General features: G+C 43.8%; 1 protein-coding gene across 1 annotated transcript in view; it reads right to left on the bottom strand.

The window, feature by feature from the left end:
* Positions 1-10722: 10722 nt before the first annotated feature.
* Positions 10723-19650, bottom strand: part of LOC132418301 (doublesex- and mab-3-related transcription factor C2-like) — a 346095-nt gene continuing 337167 nt past the window's right edge. Inside the window, exons 2-6 of the mRNA XM_060002122.1 lie at positions 14176-14394; positions 13937-14094; positions 13138-13274; positions 11898-12045; positions 10723-10918 (exon numbers count right to left, since the gene is read on the bottom strand). Coding sequence (XP_059858105.1) covers positions 11908-12045; positions 13138-13274; positions 13937-14094; positions 14176-14394 — 652 coding nt within the window. The 3' untranslated portion in view covers positions 10723-10918; positions 11898-11907. The remainder of the gene's footprint in view (positions 10919-11897; positions 12046-13137; positions 13275-13936; positions 14095-14175; positions 14395-19650) is intronic.

Genomic DNA, 19650 nt, shown 5'->3' with positions numbered 1-19650 from the left:
TTTGATTTCCTCTTTGATTTCTTCAGTGATCTCTTGGTTAGTAAGTAGTGTATTGTTTAGCCTCCATGTGTTTGTATTTTTTACAGATCTTTTCCTGTAATTGATATCTAGTCTCATAGCGTTGTGTTCGGAAAAGATACTTGATACAATTTCTGTTTTCTTAAATTTACCAAGGCTTGATTTGTGACCCAAGATATGATCTATCCCAGAAAATGTTCCATGAGCACTTTAGAAGAATGTGTATTCTCTTGTTTTTGGAAGGAATGTCCTATAAATATCAATTAAGTCCATCTTGTTGAATGTATCATTTGAAGCTTGTGTTTCCTTATTTATTTTCATTTTGGATGATCTGTCCATTGGTGAAAGTGGGGTGTTAAATTCCCCTACTATGAATGTGTTACTGTCAATTTCCCCTTTGATGGCTGTTAGCGTTTGCCTTATGGACTGAGGTGCTCCTATGTTGGGTGCATAAATATTTACAATTGTTACATCTTCTTCTTGGGTTGATCCCTTGATCATTATGTAGTGCCCTTCATTGTCTCTTCTAATAGTCTTTATTTTAAAGTCTATTTCGTCTGATATGAGAATTGCTACTCCAGCTTTCTTTTGATTTCCATTTGCATGGAATATATTTTTCCATCCCCTCACTTTCAGTCTGTATGTGTCCCTAGGTCTGAAGTGGGTCTCTTGTGGACAGCATATATATGGGTCTTGTTTTTGTATCCCTTCAGCCAGTCTGTGTCTTTTGGTGGGCACATTCAATCCATTTACCTTTAAGGTAATTATCGATATGTATGTCCCTATTCCCGTTTTCTTAATTGTTTGGGATTTGTTATTGTAGGTCCTTTCCTTCTCTTGTGTTTCTTGCCTAGAGAAGTTCCTTTAGCATTTGTTTTAAAGCTGATTTGGTGGTGCTGAACTCTCTCAGCTTTTGCTTGTCTGTAAAGGTTTTAATTTCTCCATCAAATCTGAATGAGATCCTTGCTTGGTAAAGTAATCTTGGTTGTAGATTTTTCTCCTTCATCACTTTAAATATGTCCTGCCACCCCCTTCTGGCTTTCAAAGTTTCTGCTGAAAGATCAGCTGTTAACCTATGGAGATTCCCTTGTGTGTTATTTGTTGTTTTTCCCTTGCTGCTTTTTGTATGTTTTCTTTGTATTTAATTTTTGATAGTTCGATTAATATGTGTCTTGGCATGTTTCTCCTCGGATTTATCCTGTATGGGACTCTCTGTGCTTCCTGGACTTGATTAACTATTTCCTTTCCCATATTAGGAAAGGTTTCAACTATAATCTCTTCAAATATTTTCTCAGTCCCTTTCTTTTTTTCTTCTTCTTTTGGGACCCCTGTAATTCGAGTGTTGGTGTGTTTAATGTTGTCACAGAGGTCTCTGAGACTGTCCTCAGTTATTCTCAATCTTTTTTCTTTATTCTGCTCTGTAGTGGTCACTCACCCTTTCTTCTGCCTCACTTATTCTGCTATTGATCCCATCCAGAGTATTTTAAATTTCATTTATTGTGTTGTTCATCTTTCTTGTTTCCTCTTTAGTTCTTCTAGTTCCTCGTTAAATGTTTCTTGCATTTTCTCTATTCTGTTTCCAAGATTTTGAGTCATCTTTACTATCATTATTCTGAATTCTTTTTCAGGTATACTGCCTATTTCCTCTTCATTTGTTAGGTCTGGTGGGTTTTTACCTTGCTCCTTCATCAGCTGTGTGTTTTTCTGTCTCCTCATTTAGCTTATCTTGCTGTGATTGGGGTTTCCTTTTTGCAGGCTGTAGGTTCGTAGTTCCTGTTGTTTTTGTTGTCTGTCCCCAGTGGCTAAGGGTGGTTCAGTAGGTTGTGTAGGCTTCCTGGTGGAGGGGACTAGTGCCTGTTTTCTGGTGGATGAGTCTGGATCTTGTCTTTCCTGTGGGCAGGTCGATGTCTGGTGGTGTGTTTTGGGGTGTCTGTGGCCTTATTATGATTTTAGGCAGCCTCTATGCTAATGGATGGTTCTGTGTTCCTGTCTTGCTAGTTGTTTGGCATAGGGTGTCCAGCACTGTAGCTTGCTGGTCGTTGAGTGAAGCTGGGTCTTGGTGTTGAGATGGAGATCTGTGGGTGATTTTCGCCATTTGATATTGCATGGATCTGGGAGGTCTCTTGTGGACCAGTGTCCTGAATTTGGCTCTCCCACCTCAGAGGCACAGCACTGACTCCTGGCTGGAGCATCAAGAGCCTTTCATCCACACAGCTCAGAATAAAAGGGAGAAAAAGTAGAAAGAAAGCAAAAGAAAGAAAGAAAGAAAGAAAGAAAGAGGATAAAATAATGTAAGATAAAAAATAAAGTTATTAAAATAAAAAATAATTATGAAGAAAATATTATTTTTTCAATGTAAAAAAAAAAAACGTACGGACAGACCCTAGGACAAATAGTGAAAGCAAATCTATACAGACAAAGTCTCACACAGAAGCATACACACACTCACAAAAAGGGGAGAAAATAGTATATCTTGTTCTCAAAGTCCACCTCCTCAATTTGGCATGATTCGTTGTCTATTCAGGTATTCCACAGATGCAGGGTACATCAAGTTGATTGTGGGGATTTCATCCGCTGCTCCTGAGGCTGCTGGGAGAGATTTCCCTTTCTCTTCCTTGTTTGCACAGCTCCTGGTGTTCAGCTTTGGATTTGGCCCCGCCTCTGTGTGTAGGTCACCTGAGGTCGTCTGTTCTTCCCGCAGAAAGGACGGGGTTAAAGGAGCAGCTGATTCAGGGCCTCTGGCTCTCTCAGGCTGGGGGGAAGGAGGGGAACAGGGCAAGCCTGTGGCGGCAGAGGCCGGCATGACATTGCGCCAGCCTGAGGTGCACTGTGCGTTCTCCGGGGGAAGTTGTCCCTGTATCATGGGACCCTGGCTGTGGCGGTCTGCACAGACTCCCGGTAGGGGAGGTGTGGATAGTGACCTGTGCTTGCACACAGGCTTCTTGGTGGCTGCAGCGGCAGTTTTAGCGTCTCATGCCCATCTCTGGGGTCCGTGCTGATAGCCGCGGCTTGCACCCGTCTCTGGAGCTCCTTTAAGGAGCACTTTTAATCCCCTCTCCTCGCGCACCAGGAAACAAAGAGGGAAGAAAAAGTCTCTTGCCTTTTCGGCAGGTCCAGACTTTCCTGGACTCCCTCCCAGCTAGCCTTGGTGCACTAACCCCTTTAGGCTGTGTTCACGCTGCCAGTCCTTTCCCTGCGATACGACTGAAGCCCAAGCCTCAGCTCCCAGCCCCCTCCTGCCCCGGCGGGTGGGCAGACAAGCCTCTCGGGCTGGTGAGTGCTGGTTGGCACCGATCCTCTGTGCGGGAACCTCTCCACTTTCCCCTCCACACCCCTGTTGCTGTGCTCTCCTCTGCAGTTCTGAAGCTTCCTCCTTCCACCACCCACAGTCTCCGCCCGGGAACGGGCTTCCTAGTGTGTGGAAACCTTTCCTGCTTCACAGCTCCCTCCCACTAGTGCTGGTCCCGTCGCTATTCCTTTGTCTCTGTATTTTCTTCTTTCTTTTGCCCTACCCAGGTACGTGGGGAGTTTCTTGCCATTTGGGAGGTCTGAGGTCTACTGCCAGCGTTCAGTGGGTGTTCTATAGAAGCAGTTCCACGTGCAGATGTATTTCTGTTGTATCTGTGAGGAGGAAGGTGATCTCTGTGTCTTACTCTTCCACCAACTTCCTCCTCCCTTCCGAGAATACGTTTTAACCATATGAAAAACACATGTAAACTTTTTTTCTAACATTTTAAACATTGTTTTAACATTTTTATTGGAGTATAATTGCTTTACAGTGGTGTGTAATTTTCTGCTTTACAACAAACTGAATCAGTTATACATATACATATATCCCCATATCTCTTCCCTCTTGTGTCGGCCTCCCTCACACCTTCCCTATCTCACCTTTCTAGCTGGTCACAAAGCACCGAGCTGATATCAATGTGCTAGGCAACTGGTTCCCACTACTTATCTACCTTACGTTTGGTAGTGTATATATGTCCATGCCTCTCTCTCGCTTTGTCACATCTTACCCTTCCCCCTCCTCATATCCTCAAGTCCACTCTCTAGTAGCTCTGTGTCTTTATTCCTGTCTTACCCCTAGGTTCTTCATGACATTTTTCCCTTAAATTCCATATATATGGGTTAGCATATGGTATTTGTCTTTCTCTTTCTGACTTACTTCACTCTGTATGACAGACTCTAGTCCCATCCACTTCATTAAAATTAGCTCAATTTCCTTCCTTTTTATGGCTGAGTAATATTCCATTGTATATATGTGCCACATCTTCTTTATCCACTCATCTGATGATGGACACTTAGGTTGTTTTCATATCCTGGCTATTGTAAATAGAGCTGCAATGAACATTTTGGTACATGACTGTTTTTGAGTTATGGTTTTCTCAGGGTATATGCCCAGAAGTGGGATTGCTGGGTCATATGGTAGTTCTATTTGTAGTATTTTAAGGAACGTCCATACTGTTATCCATAGTGGCTGTACCAATTCACATTCCCACCTGCAGTGCAAGAGTGTTCCTTTATCTCCATACCCTCTCAAGCATTTATTGTTTCTAGATTTTTTGATGATGGCCATTCTGACCAGTGTGAGATGATATCTCATTGTAGTTTTGATTTGCATTTCTCTAATGCTTAATGATGTTGAGCATTCTTTCATGTGTTTGTTGGCAGTCTGTATATCTTCTTTGGAGAAATGTCTATTTAGGGCTTCTGCCCATTTATGGATTGGGTTGTTTGTTTTTTTTTGTTATTGAGCTGCATGAGCTGCTTATAAATTTTGGAGATTAATCGTTTGTCAGTTGTTTCATTTGCAAATATGTTCTCCCATTCTGAGGGTTATCTCTTGGTGTTGTTTATGGTTTCCTTTGCTGTGCAAAAGCTTTTAAGTTTCATTAGGTCCCATTTGTTTATTTTTGTTTTTATTTCCATTTCTCTAGGAGGTGGGTCAGAAAGGATCTTGCTGTGATTTATGTCATGGAGTGTTCTGCCTATGATTTCCTCTAAGAGTTTGATAGTTTCTGGCCTAACACTTAGGTCTTTAATACATTTTGAGCTTTACTTGTGTATGGTCTTAGGGAGTGATCTAATCTCATACTTTTACATGTACCTGTCCAGTTTTCCCAGCAACACTTATTGAAGATGCTGTCCTTTCTCCACTGTATATTCCTGCCTCCTTTATCAAAGATAAGGTGACCATATGTGCGTGGGTTTATCTCTGGGCTTTCTATCCTGTTCCATTGATCTATCTTTCTGTTTTTGTGCCAGTACCATAATGTCTTGATTACTGTAGCTTTGTAGTATAGTCTGAAGTCAGGGAGCCTGATTCCTCCAGCTCCATTTTTCGTTCTCAAGATTGGTTTGACTATTCGGGCTCTTTTGTGTTTCCATACAAATTGTGAAATTTTTTGTTGTAGTTCTGTGAAAAATGCCAGTGGTAGTTTGATAGGGATTGCATTGAATCTTTAGATTGCTTTGGGTACTATAGTCATTTTCACAATGTTGATTCTTCCAATCCAAGAATATGGTATATCTCTCCACCTATTTGTATCATCTTTAATTTCTTTCATCAGTGTCTTATAATTTTCTGCATACAGGTCTTTTGTCTCCTTAGGTATGTTTATTCCTAGATATTTTATTCTTTTTGTTGCAATGGTAAATGGGAGTGTTTTCTTGATTTCACTTTCAGATTTTTCATCATTAGTGTATAGGAATGCCAGAGATTTCTGTGCATTAATTTTGTACCCTGATACTTTACCAAATTCATTGATTAGCTCTAGCAGTTTTCTAGTAGCATCTTTAGGATTCTCTATGTATAATAACATGTCATCTGCAAACAGTGACAGCTTTACTTCTTCTTTGCCGATTTGGATTCCTTTTATTTCCTTTTCTTCTCTGATTGCTGTGGCTAAAACTTCCAAAACTATGTTGAATAAAAGTGGTGAGAGTGGGCAACCTTGTCTTGTTCCTGATCTTAGTGGAAATTCTTTCAGTTTCTCACCTTTGAGGATGATGTTGGCTGTGGGTTCGTTATATATGGCCTATATTATGTTGAGGAAAGTTCACTCTATGCCTACTTTCTGCAGGGTTTTTATCATAAATGGGTGTTGAATTTTGTCGAAAGCTTTCTCTGCATCTATTGAGATGACCATATGGTTTTTCTCTTTCAATTTGTTAATATGGTGTATCACATTGATTGATTTGTGTATACTGAAAAATCCTTGCATTCCTGGAATAAACCCCACTTGATCATGGTTTATGATCCTTTTGATGTGTTGTTGGATTCTGTTTGCTAGTATTTTGTTGAGGACTTTTGCATCTATGTTCATCAGTGATATTGGCCTGTAGTTTTCTTTCTTTGTGACATCCTTGTCTGGTTTTGGTATCAAGGTGATGGTGACCTCATAGAATGAGTTTGGGAGTGTTCCTCTCTCTGCTATATTTTGGAAGAGTTTGAGAAGGATAGGTGTTTGCTCGTCTCTAAATGTTTGATAGAATTCGCCTGTGAAGCCATCTGGTCCTGGGCTTTTGTTTGTTGGAAGATTTTTAATCACAGTTTCAATTTCAGTGCTTGTGATTGCTCTGTTCATATTTTCTATTTCTTCTTAGTTCAGTCTTGGCAGGTTGTGCATTCTAAGTATTTGTCCATTTCTTCCAGTTTGTCCATTTTATTGGCATAGAGTTGCTTGTAGTAATCTCTCATGATCTTTTGTATTTCTGCAGTGTCAGTTGTTACTTCTCCTTTCTCATTTCTAATTGTATTGACTTGAGTCTTCTCCCTTTTTTTCTTGATGAGACTGGCTAAAGGTTTATCAATTTTGTTTATCTTCATAAAAAACCAGCTTTTAGTTTTATTGATCTTTGCTATCGTTTCCTTCTTTTCTTTTTCATTTATTTCGGATCTGATTTTTATGATTTCTTTCCTTCTGCTAACTTTGGGGGTTTTTTGTTCTTCTTACTCTAATTGCTTTAGGTGCAAGGTTAGGTTGTTTATTCGAGTTGTTTCCTGTTTCTTAAGGTAGGATTGTATTGCTATGAACTTCCCACTTAGAACTGCTTTTACTGCATCCCGTAGATTTTGGGTCGTCGGGTCTCCATTGTCATTTGTTTCTGGGTATTTTTTGATTTCCTCTTTGATTTCTTCAGTGATCACTTCGTTATTAAGTAGTGTATTGTTTAGCCTCCATGTGTTTGTATTTTTTACAGATCTTTTCTTGTAATTGATATCTAGTCTCATAGCGTTGTGTTCGGAAAAGATACTTGATACAATTTCAATATTCTTAAATTTACCAAGGCTTGATTTGTGATCCAAGATATGATCTATCATGGAGGATGTTCCATGAGCACTAGAGAAAAATGTGTATTCTGTTGGTTTTGGATGGAATGTCCTATAAATATCAATTAAGTCCATCTTGTTTAATGTATCCTTTAAAGCTTGTGTTTCCTTATTTATTTTCATTTTGAATGATATGTCTGTTGGTGAAAGTGGGGATGTTAAAGTCCCCTACTATTAATGTGTTACTGTCAATTTCCCCTTTTATGGCTGTTAGTATTTCCCTTATGGATTGAGGTGCTCCTATGTTGGGTGTATAAATATTTACAATTGTTATACCTTCTTCTTGGATCGATCCCTTGATCATTATGTAGTGTCCTTCTTTGTCTATTCTAGTAGTCTTTATTTTAAAGTCTATTTTGTCTGATATGGGAATTGCTACTCCAGCTTTCTTTTGGTTTCCATTTTTATGAAGTATCTTTTTCCATCCCCTTACTTTCAGTCTGTATGTGTCTCTAGGTCTCAAGTGGGTCTCTTATAGACAGCAAATATATGGGTCTTGTTTTTGTATCCATTCAGCCAATCTGTGTCTGTTTCTGGGAGCATTTAGTCCATTTACATTTAAGATAATTATCAATATGTATGTACCTATTCCCATTTTCTTAATTGTTTTGGGTTTGTTATTGTAGGTCTTTCCCTTCTCTTGTGTTTCTTGCCTAGAGAAGTTCCTTTAGCAGTTGTTGTAGAGCTGATTTGGTGGTGCTGAACTCTCTCAGCTTTTGCTTGTCTGTAAAGGTTTTAATTTCCCCATCAAATCTGAATGAGATCCTTGCTGGGTAGAGTAATCTTGGTTGCAGGTTTTTCTCCTTCATCACTTCAAATATGTCCTGCCAGTCTCTTGTGCTTGCAGAGTTTCTGCTGAAAGATCAGCTGTTAACCTTATCCAGATTCCCTTGTGTGTTATTTGTTGTTTTTCCCTTGATGCTTTTAATATATTTTCTTTGTATTTAATTTTTGGCAGTTTGATTAATATGTGTCTTGGCGTACTTCTCCTTGGATTTACCCTCTATGGGACTGTCTTTGCTTCCTGGACTTGATTAACTATTTCCTTTCCCATATTAGTGAAGTTTTCAACTATAATCTCTTCAAAGATTTTCTCAGTCCCTTTCTTATTCTCTTCTTCTTCTGGAACCCCTATAATTCGAATGCTAGTGCGTTTAGTGTTGTCCCAGTGGGCTCTGAGACTGTACTCAGTTCTTTTCATTCTTTTGCTTTATTCTGCTCTGCAGTAGTTATTTCCACTATTTTATCTTCCAGGTAACTTATTCGTTCTTCTGTCTCAGTTATTCTCCTATTGATCCCATCTAGAGTATTTTTCATTTCATTTATCATGTTGTTCATCATTGTTTGTTTCATCTTTCGTTGTTCTAGGTCCTTGTTAAATGTTTATTGCATTTTTTCTATTCTATTTCCAAGATTTTGGATCATCTTTACTATCATTATTCAGAATTCTTTTTCAGGTAGACTGCCTATTTCCTCTTCATTTGCTAGTTCTGGTTGGTTTTTTTTATAATGTTGGGGGTAGGAGTTTATTAATTAATTAATTTATTTATTTTTGCTGTGTTGGGTCTTCGCTTCTGTGCGAGGGCTTTCTCTAGATGTGGCAAGCAGGGGCCACTCTTCATCGCGGTGCGCAGGCCTCTCACTATCGCAGCCTCTCTTGTTGCGGAGCACAGGCTCCAGATGCGCAGGCTCAGTACTTGTGGCTCACGGCCCCAGATGCTCCGCAGCATGTGGGATCCTCCCAGACCAGGGCTCGAACCTGTGTCCCCTGCATTAGCAGACAGATTCTCAACCATTGTGTCACCAGGGAAGCCCTATGGTGGGTTTTTATCTTGCTCCTTCATCTGCTGTGTGTTTTTCTATCTTCCCATTTTGCTTATCTTACTGTGTTTGGGGTCTCCTTTTTGCAGCCTGCAGGTTCGTAGTTCCCGTTGTTTTGGTGTCTGTCCCCAGGGGCTAATTTTAGTTCAGTGCGTTGTGTCATCAGAGGACTGAGAATCAAGTGCAGGTAGATCTGATCAATTCCTATAGATTGTTACTTTGAGTATGAAATAAAGGGATGATTCTTGAAAGACCCTTCTGACTGGGCGTCTGTGGCTTGAAGCTTTGAACTTCTCACTCGACACTTTGTAAAAAAGTAAATTTATTAGCTAATTTAGGGCAAGGCAAAGAGAAGGGAGTCTCCACCCATCTTTGGCTAAACATTTCCCTTCAAACACTTGTGCAACTCTTTGAGCGCATTTCCTCATATGTAAAAGGGTGATAATAATGCTTAGCTTACAGAGCTGTTGTGAGGTTATATGTGCTTAGCATACGGTGAACACAGAATAACGAAATGATAATGATTCTTCCTTGTATTTCCTGGGTCCTTCAAAAGTAGTCCCCAGGTCTAATTCATCTCCCCTCTTTGATTCTTCTTGTCCTGATTGGCTTCAGTTCCCCCCCACTGTAAAATACATATTGGACTAGAATCAAACTGGCATTCCATTGGCCAAAGTTGGCCTGCTTGGATGTGTTGTTTGGCCCATGTAAAGGGCTTAAAGAGGAAACCAGAGCCAACATTTGAAAATTGAGATATTTTACATAGAAATCTAGAATTTCATCTTCTCTTGAAAAATCAGGAGATGGGGCAACAATGAGCCCACATTCCTGCATGGCAACAATTGGCTAGAGCCAAGTGACAGCTGCCCCCTTAGGTAGAGCATGCACTGTCAATTGGCCAGACCCCATCTGGCCTGCTCTACTCATTTATATAATCTGCTTGATTCTGCAGACATCTCAATTTGTGGCCCTCTGGACAACTGGAAGCAGTCTATGCCAGGAAAGGCGTAGGCACTTACTTGCTGAATGAATAAATCTCCTACCCTTTTTTTTTTCCTCTACCATTTTCTTATCTAGCCATGTTAAGAAATCCCAGTTATTGAGTAAAGAGCTTCTCCCTTTGAAAAGTGAATTGAACAAGTCTGTTAGAGTCAGGAGAGTCTAAGTTATACTGTGGTAACAAACAACTCCTATATCTCAGTGCCTTACAACAAGGGTTTATTATTTGCTCACACACACAAACCTAGACACAAAATGAAAACATCCTCAGATTTTCACATGCATGGATAAGTATATGAGCGTGTCAGTATGTTCACAATCACGAATCCAATAAAACCTCTGGCAGATGAACATATGGACTCACACAGAACCCTATTTAGAGACTGATCAGCTTAGATTGTACAACCCTGTTTTCATAAGAGACATTAAAAGGCCCTGGGATCCAAGAAAGTAAAGGATGGAGGTACAAGAATATCCATCCTCAGTCAAGGAATTGCCCCGTATAAAAAAACGGGTCTGAAAGCTTATATAAGCGCCTAAGGGCTTAGAAAAAGACATTAAGAATTTTGGACATTAAGCATTTTGCAAATGCATACATAGGCAGTATTTTAGTGAGTTCTCCCCCTCTGGGCTTCTAGCTCAAGGGGGAGATGCACCCCAGGTGTCCATTAGGCAGAGAAACAGAGCTGGCTGGCGCAGGTCCAAGAGAGGCGTTAGGAGGCTGAAGTCCTCTATCTCCAGCAGGAGCTGTAGACACAAAGAAAGGGGTCAGGGTCAGGTCACACCCATTTCCCCTCCTGGCTCTCCCCTCTTTTTTGTTCCACCCAATCAAGGCTTTGTCACCTGGACTGTATTGCACAGAACTCTCCCTTGCTGGTTTGCCCACCTCAAGTCCTGCCTCCTCCAAACCCTCCATCACAGCCACCACATTTCTTTTTGTCAAGCCCAGTGTCTCTGAATATGCTCCTCCCTAGTTCAGACATTCCCTGGCTCCTCATCACCCACAGTGGCTGATCTAACCTCCTAAGCCTGGCATGCCAGACCTCCGTGACTGGTAGCCTCTCCACCCTCATCCCCTCTGTTCCAGCAGTTCCTTCAGGGTGGCTGCTTCACTCACACTCCATACCGAATGCACCATTTTGGTCTGGCCGTGCCCAGCCTTCCCTCTCAGCCTCCCCAGGTGTCTATCTCGCCTCCAGTCCTTCCTCCCCAGGCTCATCAGTGAGATACAGCCGCAAAACACGACTTGTGAAGGCATCCATGCTCCACCTTGAGACTGGAAGCTCCCTGAAGGCAGGAACCAGATCTCCTTCTGCACTAGGCTCTTGCCACCTATGTATGTCCTTCCCAGGTCACAGCAGACTTCAGGGGTCTGGATAGAAAGTCCTGGGCTGGGAGTCAGGAGACCTGGTTCTTCCACTTGATATGCTGCATGCCCTAGGGTAGGTCCCTGCTACTCTTAGGGACTTGGTTTCCTTATTTCTTGACATCAGGGCACTGGACATTTGGTGTTGAGCACAATGCTCGATAAACCGATGATTCACTGAACAACCATGTACTGCCACTTCAAGAGTCAGACTGAGGAGCTTGGCTGCCTGGGCCCAAAGAGGTTCAACCCCCAACCCCCCTCCTACTCTGACTTCCCAGTCAGGCCCTGCTTAACACAACCGCCTCCCATTTCCCAACTATCCCCAACCCCATGTTCTCCTTTCAAAGACCAGGCTACCTGGTGCAACTCAGGGCTGGAGCACAGAGATGGAGCCAGAAGGGGCCTGGGAAGATTCTCTCAGAGCCAGCAGAGCCTCGGCCGCTTCCAGTTTTCGCTGCCACTCTGAGGAGGCAGAAACCGAGACCTGGTCGGAAGCTTTGGGAGCCTGCGAAGCAAAGGATGTGAGAGAATGGGAGCTGGGAACCCACACCTCCCCCGTGCCCCTTCAGTCCCCAGCTACCCTGAGGCCTTCTGCTCTTCTCCTTCACTAAGCTTGGCCCCTGCCAGGGTTCTGGACCCCACAATTTCCCCAGAATCCGTGGCTGCAGTAGAAGGGGGTTAAGGGTGGCACAGGGCTGGAGGATCAGAGTTGAGCATCTAGGAACAAGGAAAGGAGAAGCCAGGGGATTTACCCCTCTGGCAGGCACATACTACCAGTAGAGAGAGAGGAGCAAGGATTTTGCAATATCTGCATGTGGGAGTCTGAATGCCAGCTGGCCATTAGTCGTTGTGGCTTGGACAAGTCCGGTCCCCTGCTTGGACTGTCTTCTTTTCTGTACCTTTCTTTTTCTATATCTTTCCTGAGACACTAATTCCTCCCAGCTTTTTCAAAACTCCCAAGGCAACAGTAAAGATTATGGGAAGTCAGAGGTGTCTGTGTTTTAATCTTCAAGGCACCTGGAGTGACGTGATTACTGTCCCTGTCCAAGGACTGGTTCTTGCCTCCATATTCCCCAATCAAGTTTCCCAAGGCACTTGAAGGGCCAGCTTGGCTCATCTCCAGGAACTTTTCTCTGACGGTTATTAGACTCTCGCCTGGGTGAGATGGTGGGCCTCACCATCATGGCCCCCCTTCTCAGCAGGAGCTTCTATTCCCATCGATTTGTTTCATGTGGAATAACAGCCTCCAGTTGTCAAAGGCCTGCTATGTGGCAGGCCTTGTGCTAGTCCTCTTGTCAATGTTATAGGTGTAGAATATTGTCCCCTCTCAGTACACTGATAGGAAAATAGAGGCTCAGAGATGTAAAGTTACTTTTCCAAAGTCTCACAAATTGGAAATGGCAAATCTGGGAGAGCTCTGTCGTTGCCCCATAGTCTGAGATGCCACCTTCTCCTCCTCCTCCTCCTCCTCCTCCTCCTCCACTTGCACCGCACTGCCTTCACTTCCTCTTTCTTGCTGCCATGGCCTTAACCAGAAGGTTGGGCACTCAATAACAAAATATACAACTAGCTCCATGGTCCTTCTCACTCTACTCACCTGCTGGGCAGGGCAGGGGGTCTGTGTGTCTTCCTGGAAAGAGAAATTGTTAGTTGCTTCTTCAAGGGTGCTGGAGTCCAGGACAGAGACAAACATTCCGAGGCCAGACCGATCAGCAGAGCTCCTTGGGAGCTTGCCTGCAGGAGCAGAGAGCACAGGTTGGAGTCAGGGACCAAGCTGGCCATGGAAAGGAGATGTGGGCATGTTTTAGGACAACGATAGGAGCCCAGGATGTCAGAGTTGGGAAGACCTTGAAGACCAGCTAGTCCTACTCTTCATTTTGGGACTGGGGACTATGAGACCCAGAGAGAAGTATTTTTTTCCCCCAGGGTCATATGGCAAGTTGCAGTAGGGTTAGAGATGGTACCCAGGTCTTCAGGACACAGGAAGGGGTCTGGGCAGTGGCTGAGGTGGAAGCTTCCCACACTGGCCCCAGACTCCTCCCCAGGGGTTGCACAGGGGTGGGCCTCAAGCTGATGTTCTCCTTCCCAACTGTGAGAGACTGGGGACAGCTTAGGTGAGCCTTTCTCCCTGACCGTCTCCCCCCGACTCTACCTCCCACCCAATCTGAGGCCTCATCCCACTGTGGACCTTTTTGACCGCACCCCCCCCCCCAGATGTCTCCAGCCCACCAACACTTGGTAGATAATATTGATGAGGTTTTATAGTTGGGGAAGCTAAGGCCCAAGGAGTAACTTGCCCAAAGCCACATCGAAATTGGGTGGTAGGACTGGTGACAGAACTACTCATGCTCCCTACACCCAAAACTCAGACACCCTCCCTGGCCAGAGATACTCACTGGGGACTCCTGCTTGAATGGCCAACTTGTTGACATGACTGTGAGCTTTGGGAGAGGTGGTCCCACTCCTTATCAGTCCTTCAGTCAGGTGCCTCTTTCGGAGTGGCCCCTGCTCCGACTTCAAGGTACTCTCAGCAGGCAAGATGCTGCAGTGTTCCCTAAAGTGGGGGATTGCAGGTCTAAAGTCAGTCACCTTTAGAGGAGCCCACTCCCCTCCCCTTGTCAGACACCATACTCACGAGAAGAGGGCACACTTGTGACACTCGCAGACCTTGAAGAGGCAGTAGTGCTCCTGGTCCTTGACTTGGGCAGTGATGCCGTGTTTGTGGCAGCGGGCTCTGCGACGTTTAGCTCTTCTGGGGCCAGGTTCAATCCCCCATGGGGCTCCGGTCTCAAGTCCAGTGGTGGAGTCAGGGGGGCCGCAGGGCACAGCAGGCATTTCATTGGGATCCATGGTTCTAGAGCAAGGAGTGGAGGTCAGGGTGGCCACATGATCCCCTACCCACAACGTACTTCCTCTCCCTTGGAAAGCCCCATCTGAGGCGGCTGGATTCTTCTCCACCCAGCTCACCGTTGAAATGAGATTGTACCCTCCCTTCTTACTTCGTGTAGCCTCCTTCCCAGGGCGCTCCACTCACGCATAGGCAGGTTGCAAGAAACTCTGGGCATGGGTCCTGTATATTTTCAATCCAATTACTAGTCTCTCTGCCTACCTTCACTCCACATAGACACCCTTCACAGGCATGCACATGCACTCTCACGCCCCCTTCAACAATTACTACTTCCCTTTCTCATGTATCATCTTGTATTCTGCTATGCCCAGCTATTATTCCTGGCATCCACTTCCACAATTGTCTTCCTAACCTCCTGCATTCATTCACTCCCTAATCATGATTCTATGCCCCTCTGCATTCAATTCTATTATTAGTCTCCTGTATGCCCTACATTCAATCTTCCTCTCACCTTCCATTCCTATTTTTTTTCTTGCACCCCATCGAAATCTTAATTATTCTCTTGCTCCCTCTTTAAACTGACACCCCTTTGCATCTCATGAAATCATATTCTGCTGGATCTCAAGCCCCTGTTTCAATCATTATTTTCATTAATTCCCTCAATTATTTATCAAGTAGATGTTTGTTGATCCCCCCTAGTGAATGCCAGACCCTGATCTAGTCAAAAGCCAACTCCTCACTACACTAATTGTTCTCTTGCACCAACACACCCTCTCTGCTTTCATGCAAACCCGTGCATTCCCTCCACAGCCTCCCAACAATCTTCCATGCTCCTCTCCAAACTTCAACAATTATGCTTGGGCTTCCCTGGTGGCGCAGGGGTTGAGAGTCCGCCTGCCGATGCAGGGGACACGGGTTCGTGCCCCAGTCCGGGAAGATCCCACATGCCACGGAGCGGCTGGGCCCGTGAGCCATGGCCGCTGAGCCTGCGCATCGGGAGCCTGTGCTCCACAACGGGAGAGGCCACAACAGTGAGAGGCCCGCGTACCGCAAAAAAAAAAAAAAAAAACCAATCACGCTTGAGCACACCTTCCCCTCCTCCCGCACCCAGAGTGCACCACCTCCTCTCAGGCTGCCAGACCATTCCCTGCCACACCCACCTCAGAATCAAAGGGAGGGGCATAAGCCCTGCCCCAGGGGCCAGAGGCCGGGTGTCAGGAGGCCTCAGCAAGCGGTCGTCCGTCCCACAGGACTTCAGCCAAGGGGGCTGGGGTTGGGTGTGGAGTGGGAGGTGGGGGTGGGGGTGGGGCGGGGCGGGACATGAGGTACCCGGCTGAGATGGAGGAGAGGAGAAGGGGTTGGGGATCCATAGCAGGAGGGAGGGAGGAAAGAAGAGGTGTGGAGAATGAGGGTCCTATTCCTGATGCCAGTCTGTGGTTACCCCAGCCTCCACCAGGTCAGAATCAATCTGCTGGGACAGGAGACCTGAAGGAAGCCTCAGCTCTCGCTCCCTTTCCCGCTCTGCCTTCAAAGGCCAATGAGCTTCCAGCTCTGCCTTTCACCTCCCACTGCTATGGCCAGCGACCAATGAGCTTCAAGCTCATCCGAAGGTCACTGACCAAAGTCCCGCCCCACTCGTCGCTTCCCTCCCAGTTCTCCTCTCGCTGGCTTTATTGGGCGGCCGGCCATTTAACTCCGGAAGTGAAGTAGAGCTTTGTGCTCTCCAAACCTTGTTTCCCGAACTGTTCTCTCTTTGGATGTGAAATACTGTACACGCATGCCTTTTAAACACACGTCCTTGGTATTCTGTAACTTACTTTTACAAAATTCAGCGTGTGTTTCTAAGGTCGCTCCGTATTCCTATGTCAGGGATTCTCAGGCAGGGGTTCGTAATTCACAGTCAGATTTTGCATCTCCAGGGAACATTTGGCACTGTCTGGAGTCATTTTGGTCTTTATTCGTGTGTCTCTGTTTCTGAATTCCCTGTTCTGTTCCACAGATAAATTGGTCTATTCCTGTGCCAGTACTACACTGTGTTAATTTTTATCTCTTGGTAAGACATTTTGATCTCTGGTAGGACAAGTCTTCACACCTTATTCATCATCTCCAGGCTTATCTTTACTATTCTTCGCCTTTTGCCCTTCCTAAATTCTAAAATATAAATGTTAGGATCAGCATGACATGTTTCCTGAAAACTCATTTGCGGTAGATTTGGATTGCATTTTCATTGAATCTGTGGATCAGTTAAGAGAGAATTGGCTATCTTTATGATATCCAGCCTTCCTAGTCACCAACATGGGATGGCTCTCTATTTTTGTGGGTCTTCTTTAATGTTGGAATCTCTCAGCTTAGTATTTAGCTTTACCTTTTGTACGTTCAGATCTTGTACATCCTTTATTGCATTTATCCCAAGAACTCTGGAATGTTGTTGCTCTGGTGCTTGATATCTGGTTACAATAACATTTTCTATCTGTATCTGATTTCTAGAATTCCACTTGGCTTTTTAAAAAATATGTTGATCTCGGGGGCTTCCCTGGTGGCGCAGTGGTTGGGAGTCCGCCTGCCAGTGCACGGGACACGGGTTCGTGCCCCGGTCCGGGAGGATCCCACCTGCTCCAGAGCGGCTGGGCCCGTGGGCCATGGCTGCTGGGCCTGCGCGTCTGGAGCCAGTGCTCCGCAGCGGGAGAGGCCACAGCAGTGGGAAGCCCACGTACCGGAAAAAAAAAAAAAAAATATATATATATATATATATATTTATATATTTATATATTGATCTCAAAGTCAGCCACCATACTAAACTCTGTGATATCTAATCATGTGCCTATAAGTGGTGCACAGTCTTCTGTGAATCTATGAGTAACAGAAGTAAGGTAATCAACTTACAAGTTTCTTACTGGCTGGCTAGGACATCCACTACAAGGTAAAATAGAGACTGCAAAATTGGGCATCTTTGGGTTATTCCTAATATTAAACAGAATGATGCCAACATTTCCATATTAAAATGGGCTTGCTGTGTTTCATTGTTTGCTTTAATTCTTCAATTCTTTCTCTGTTTCTCCTTCCTTTCTTTCTTTCCTTCCTTCTCTCTTTTGTTTCTTCCGTTCTCTCTCTCTTTTCTCATTCTTTCTTTCTTTCCCTTTATCAGATTAAGGAATATCTCTTGTATTTCTAGCTTAATAAGATTGTCTTAAAAATCATGAATAGATATAGGATTATACTTTTTTGGCCTCCACTGAAATGATCAAGACTCTAATCATTTAATCTGTTAACACAGTGAGGGTTATTTATAAGATTTTTTTTTTCGAAATCTTTAGTGAAGTACACATCTTAGTGAGTTTCCAAAAACTAAACATAAACATCCAGTTAGCACCTGGAGCAAACAGCAGAATATATTAGCAACACACAAACCTCTCTCATGCCCCCTTCCATCTATAGTTTTTCTAATGTTAAACCAGATTTGCTCTCCTAGGATAGATGTAACTTAGTTATGGCGTATCATCTTTTGTGTACACTGGTGGGCTCAGTTTGCTAAAGTTTTGCTTAGAATTTTTTGTGTCTTCGGTTCACGAGGAAGATTGACTTGATGTTTCATTCCTCATAGCATCTTTGCTGGTTCCAGGGTCAAGGTTTTCTAGTCTCATAGACTAAGTTGGGCAAAAGTCCCTCTTTGCTATCCTCTGGCAGTGTTCACGTAAGATTAGGATTATCTGTCTTGAAACTCTTTATTTATTTTTTAACATCTTTATTGGACTATAATTGCATTACAATGTTGTGTTAGTTTCTTCTGTATAACAAAGTGAATCAGCTATATGTATGCATATATCCCCATATCCCCTCCCTCTTGCATCACCCTCCCAACCTCCTATCCCACCCCTCTAGGTGGTCACAAAGCACCGAGCTAATCTCCCTGTGCCAGGCAACTGCATCCCACTAGCTATCTACTTTACACTTGGTAGTGCATATATGTCAATGCTATTCTCTCACTTCGTCCCAGCTTACCCTTCCTCCGCCCTGTATCCTCAAGTCCATTCTCTATGCCTGCGTCTTTATTCCTGTCCTGCCCCTGGGTTCATCAGAACAATTTTTTAACATCTTTATTGGAGTGTAATTGCTTTACAATGGTGTGTTAGTTTCTGCTGTATAACAAAGTGAATCAGCTATATGTACACATATATCCCCATATCCCCTCCCTCTGGCATCTCCCTCCCACCCTCCCTATCCCAGCCCTCTAGGTGGTCACAAAGCACCGAGCTAATCTCCCTGTGCTATGCAGCTGATTCCCACTTGCTATCTAGTTTACATTTGGTAGTGTATATACGTCAATGGTACTCTCTCACTTCGTCCCAGCTTACCCTTGCCCCTCCCTGGGTCCTGAAGTCCATTCTCTACGTGTGCGCCCTTATCCCCGTCCTGTCCCTAGTTCTTCACAACCATTTTTCTTTTTTTTTTAGATTCCATATATATGTGTTAGCAAACGGTATCTGTCTTTCTCTTTCTGACTTACTTCACTCTGTATGACAGACTCTAGGTCCATCCACCTCACTACAAATAACTCAATTTTGTTTCTTTTTATGGCTGAGTAATATTCCATTGTATATAGGTGCCACATGTCCTTTATCCATGTATCTGTCGATGGACATTTAGGTTGCTTCCATATCCTGGCTATTGTATATAGAGCTGCGATGAACATTGTGGTACATGACACTTTCTTTTTTTTTTTTTTAACATCTTTAGTGGAGTATAATTGCCTTACAAGGGTGTGTTAGTTTCTGCTTTATAACAAAGTGAATCAGTCATACATATACATATGCCCCCATATCTCTTCCCTCTTGCATATCCCTCCCTCCCACCTTCCCTATCCCAGACCTCTAGGTGGTCACAAAGCACCGAGCTGATCTCCCTGTGCTATGCGGCTGATTCCCACTAGCTATCTAGTTTACATTTGGTAGTGTATATATGTCAATGGTACTCTTCCACCTCGCCACAGCTTACCCTTGCCCCTCCCTGGGTCCTGAAGTCCATTCTCTACATGTGCGTCTTTATCCCCGTCCTGTCGCTAGTTCTTCAGAACCATTTTTCTTTTTTTTAGATTCCATATATATGTGTTAGCATATGGTATTTGTTTTTCTCTTTCTGACTTATTTCTTTCTGTATGACAGACTCTAGGTCCATCCACCTTAGTACAAATAACTCAACTTCGTTTCCTTCTATGGCTGAGTAATATTCCATTGTATATAGGTGCCACATGTTCTTTATCCATGT

Source organism: Delphinus delphis, chromosome X, assembly GCF_949987515.2.
Source record: "Delphinus delphis chromosome X, mDelDel1.2, whole genome shotgun sequence".
Taxonomy (NCBI): Eukaryota; Metazoa; Chordata; class Mammalia; order Artiodactyla; family Delphinidae; genus Delphinus; species Delphinus delphis.
Note: the sequence above shows the minus strand (reverse complement) of the source record. Positions and strands in the feature narration are given on the sequence as shown.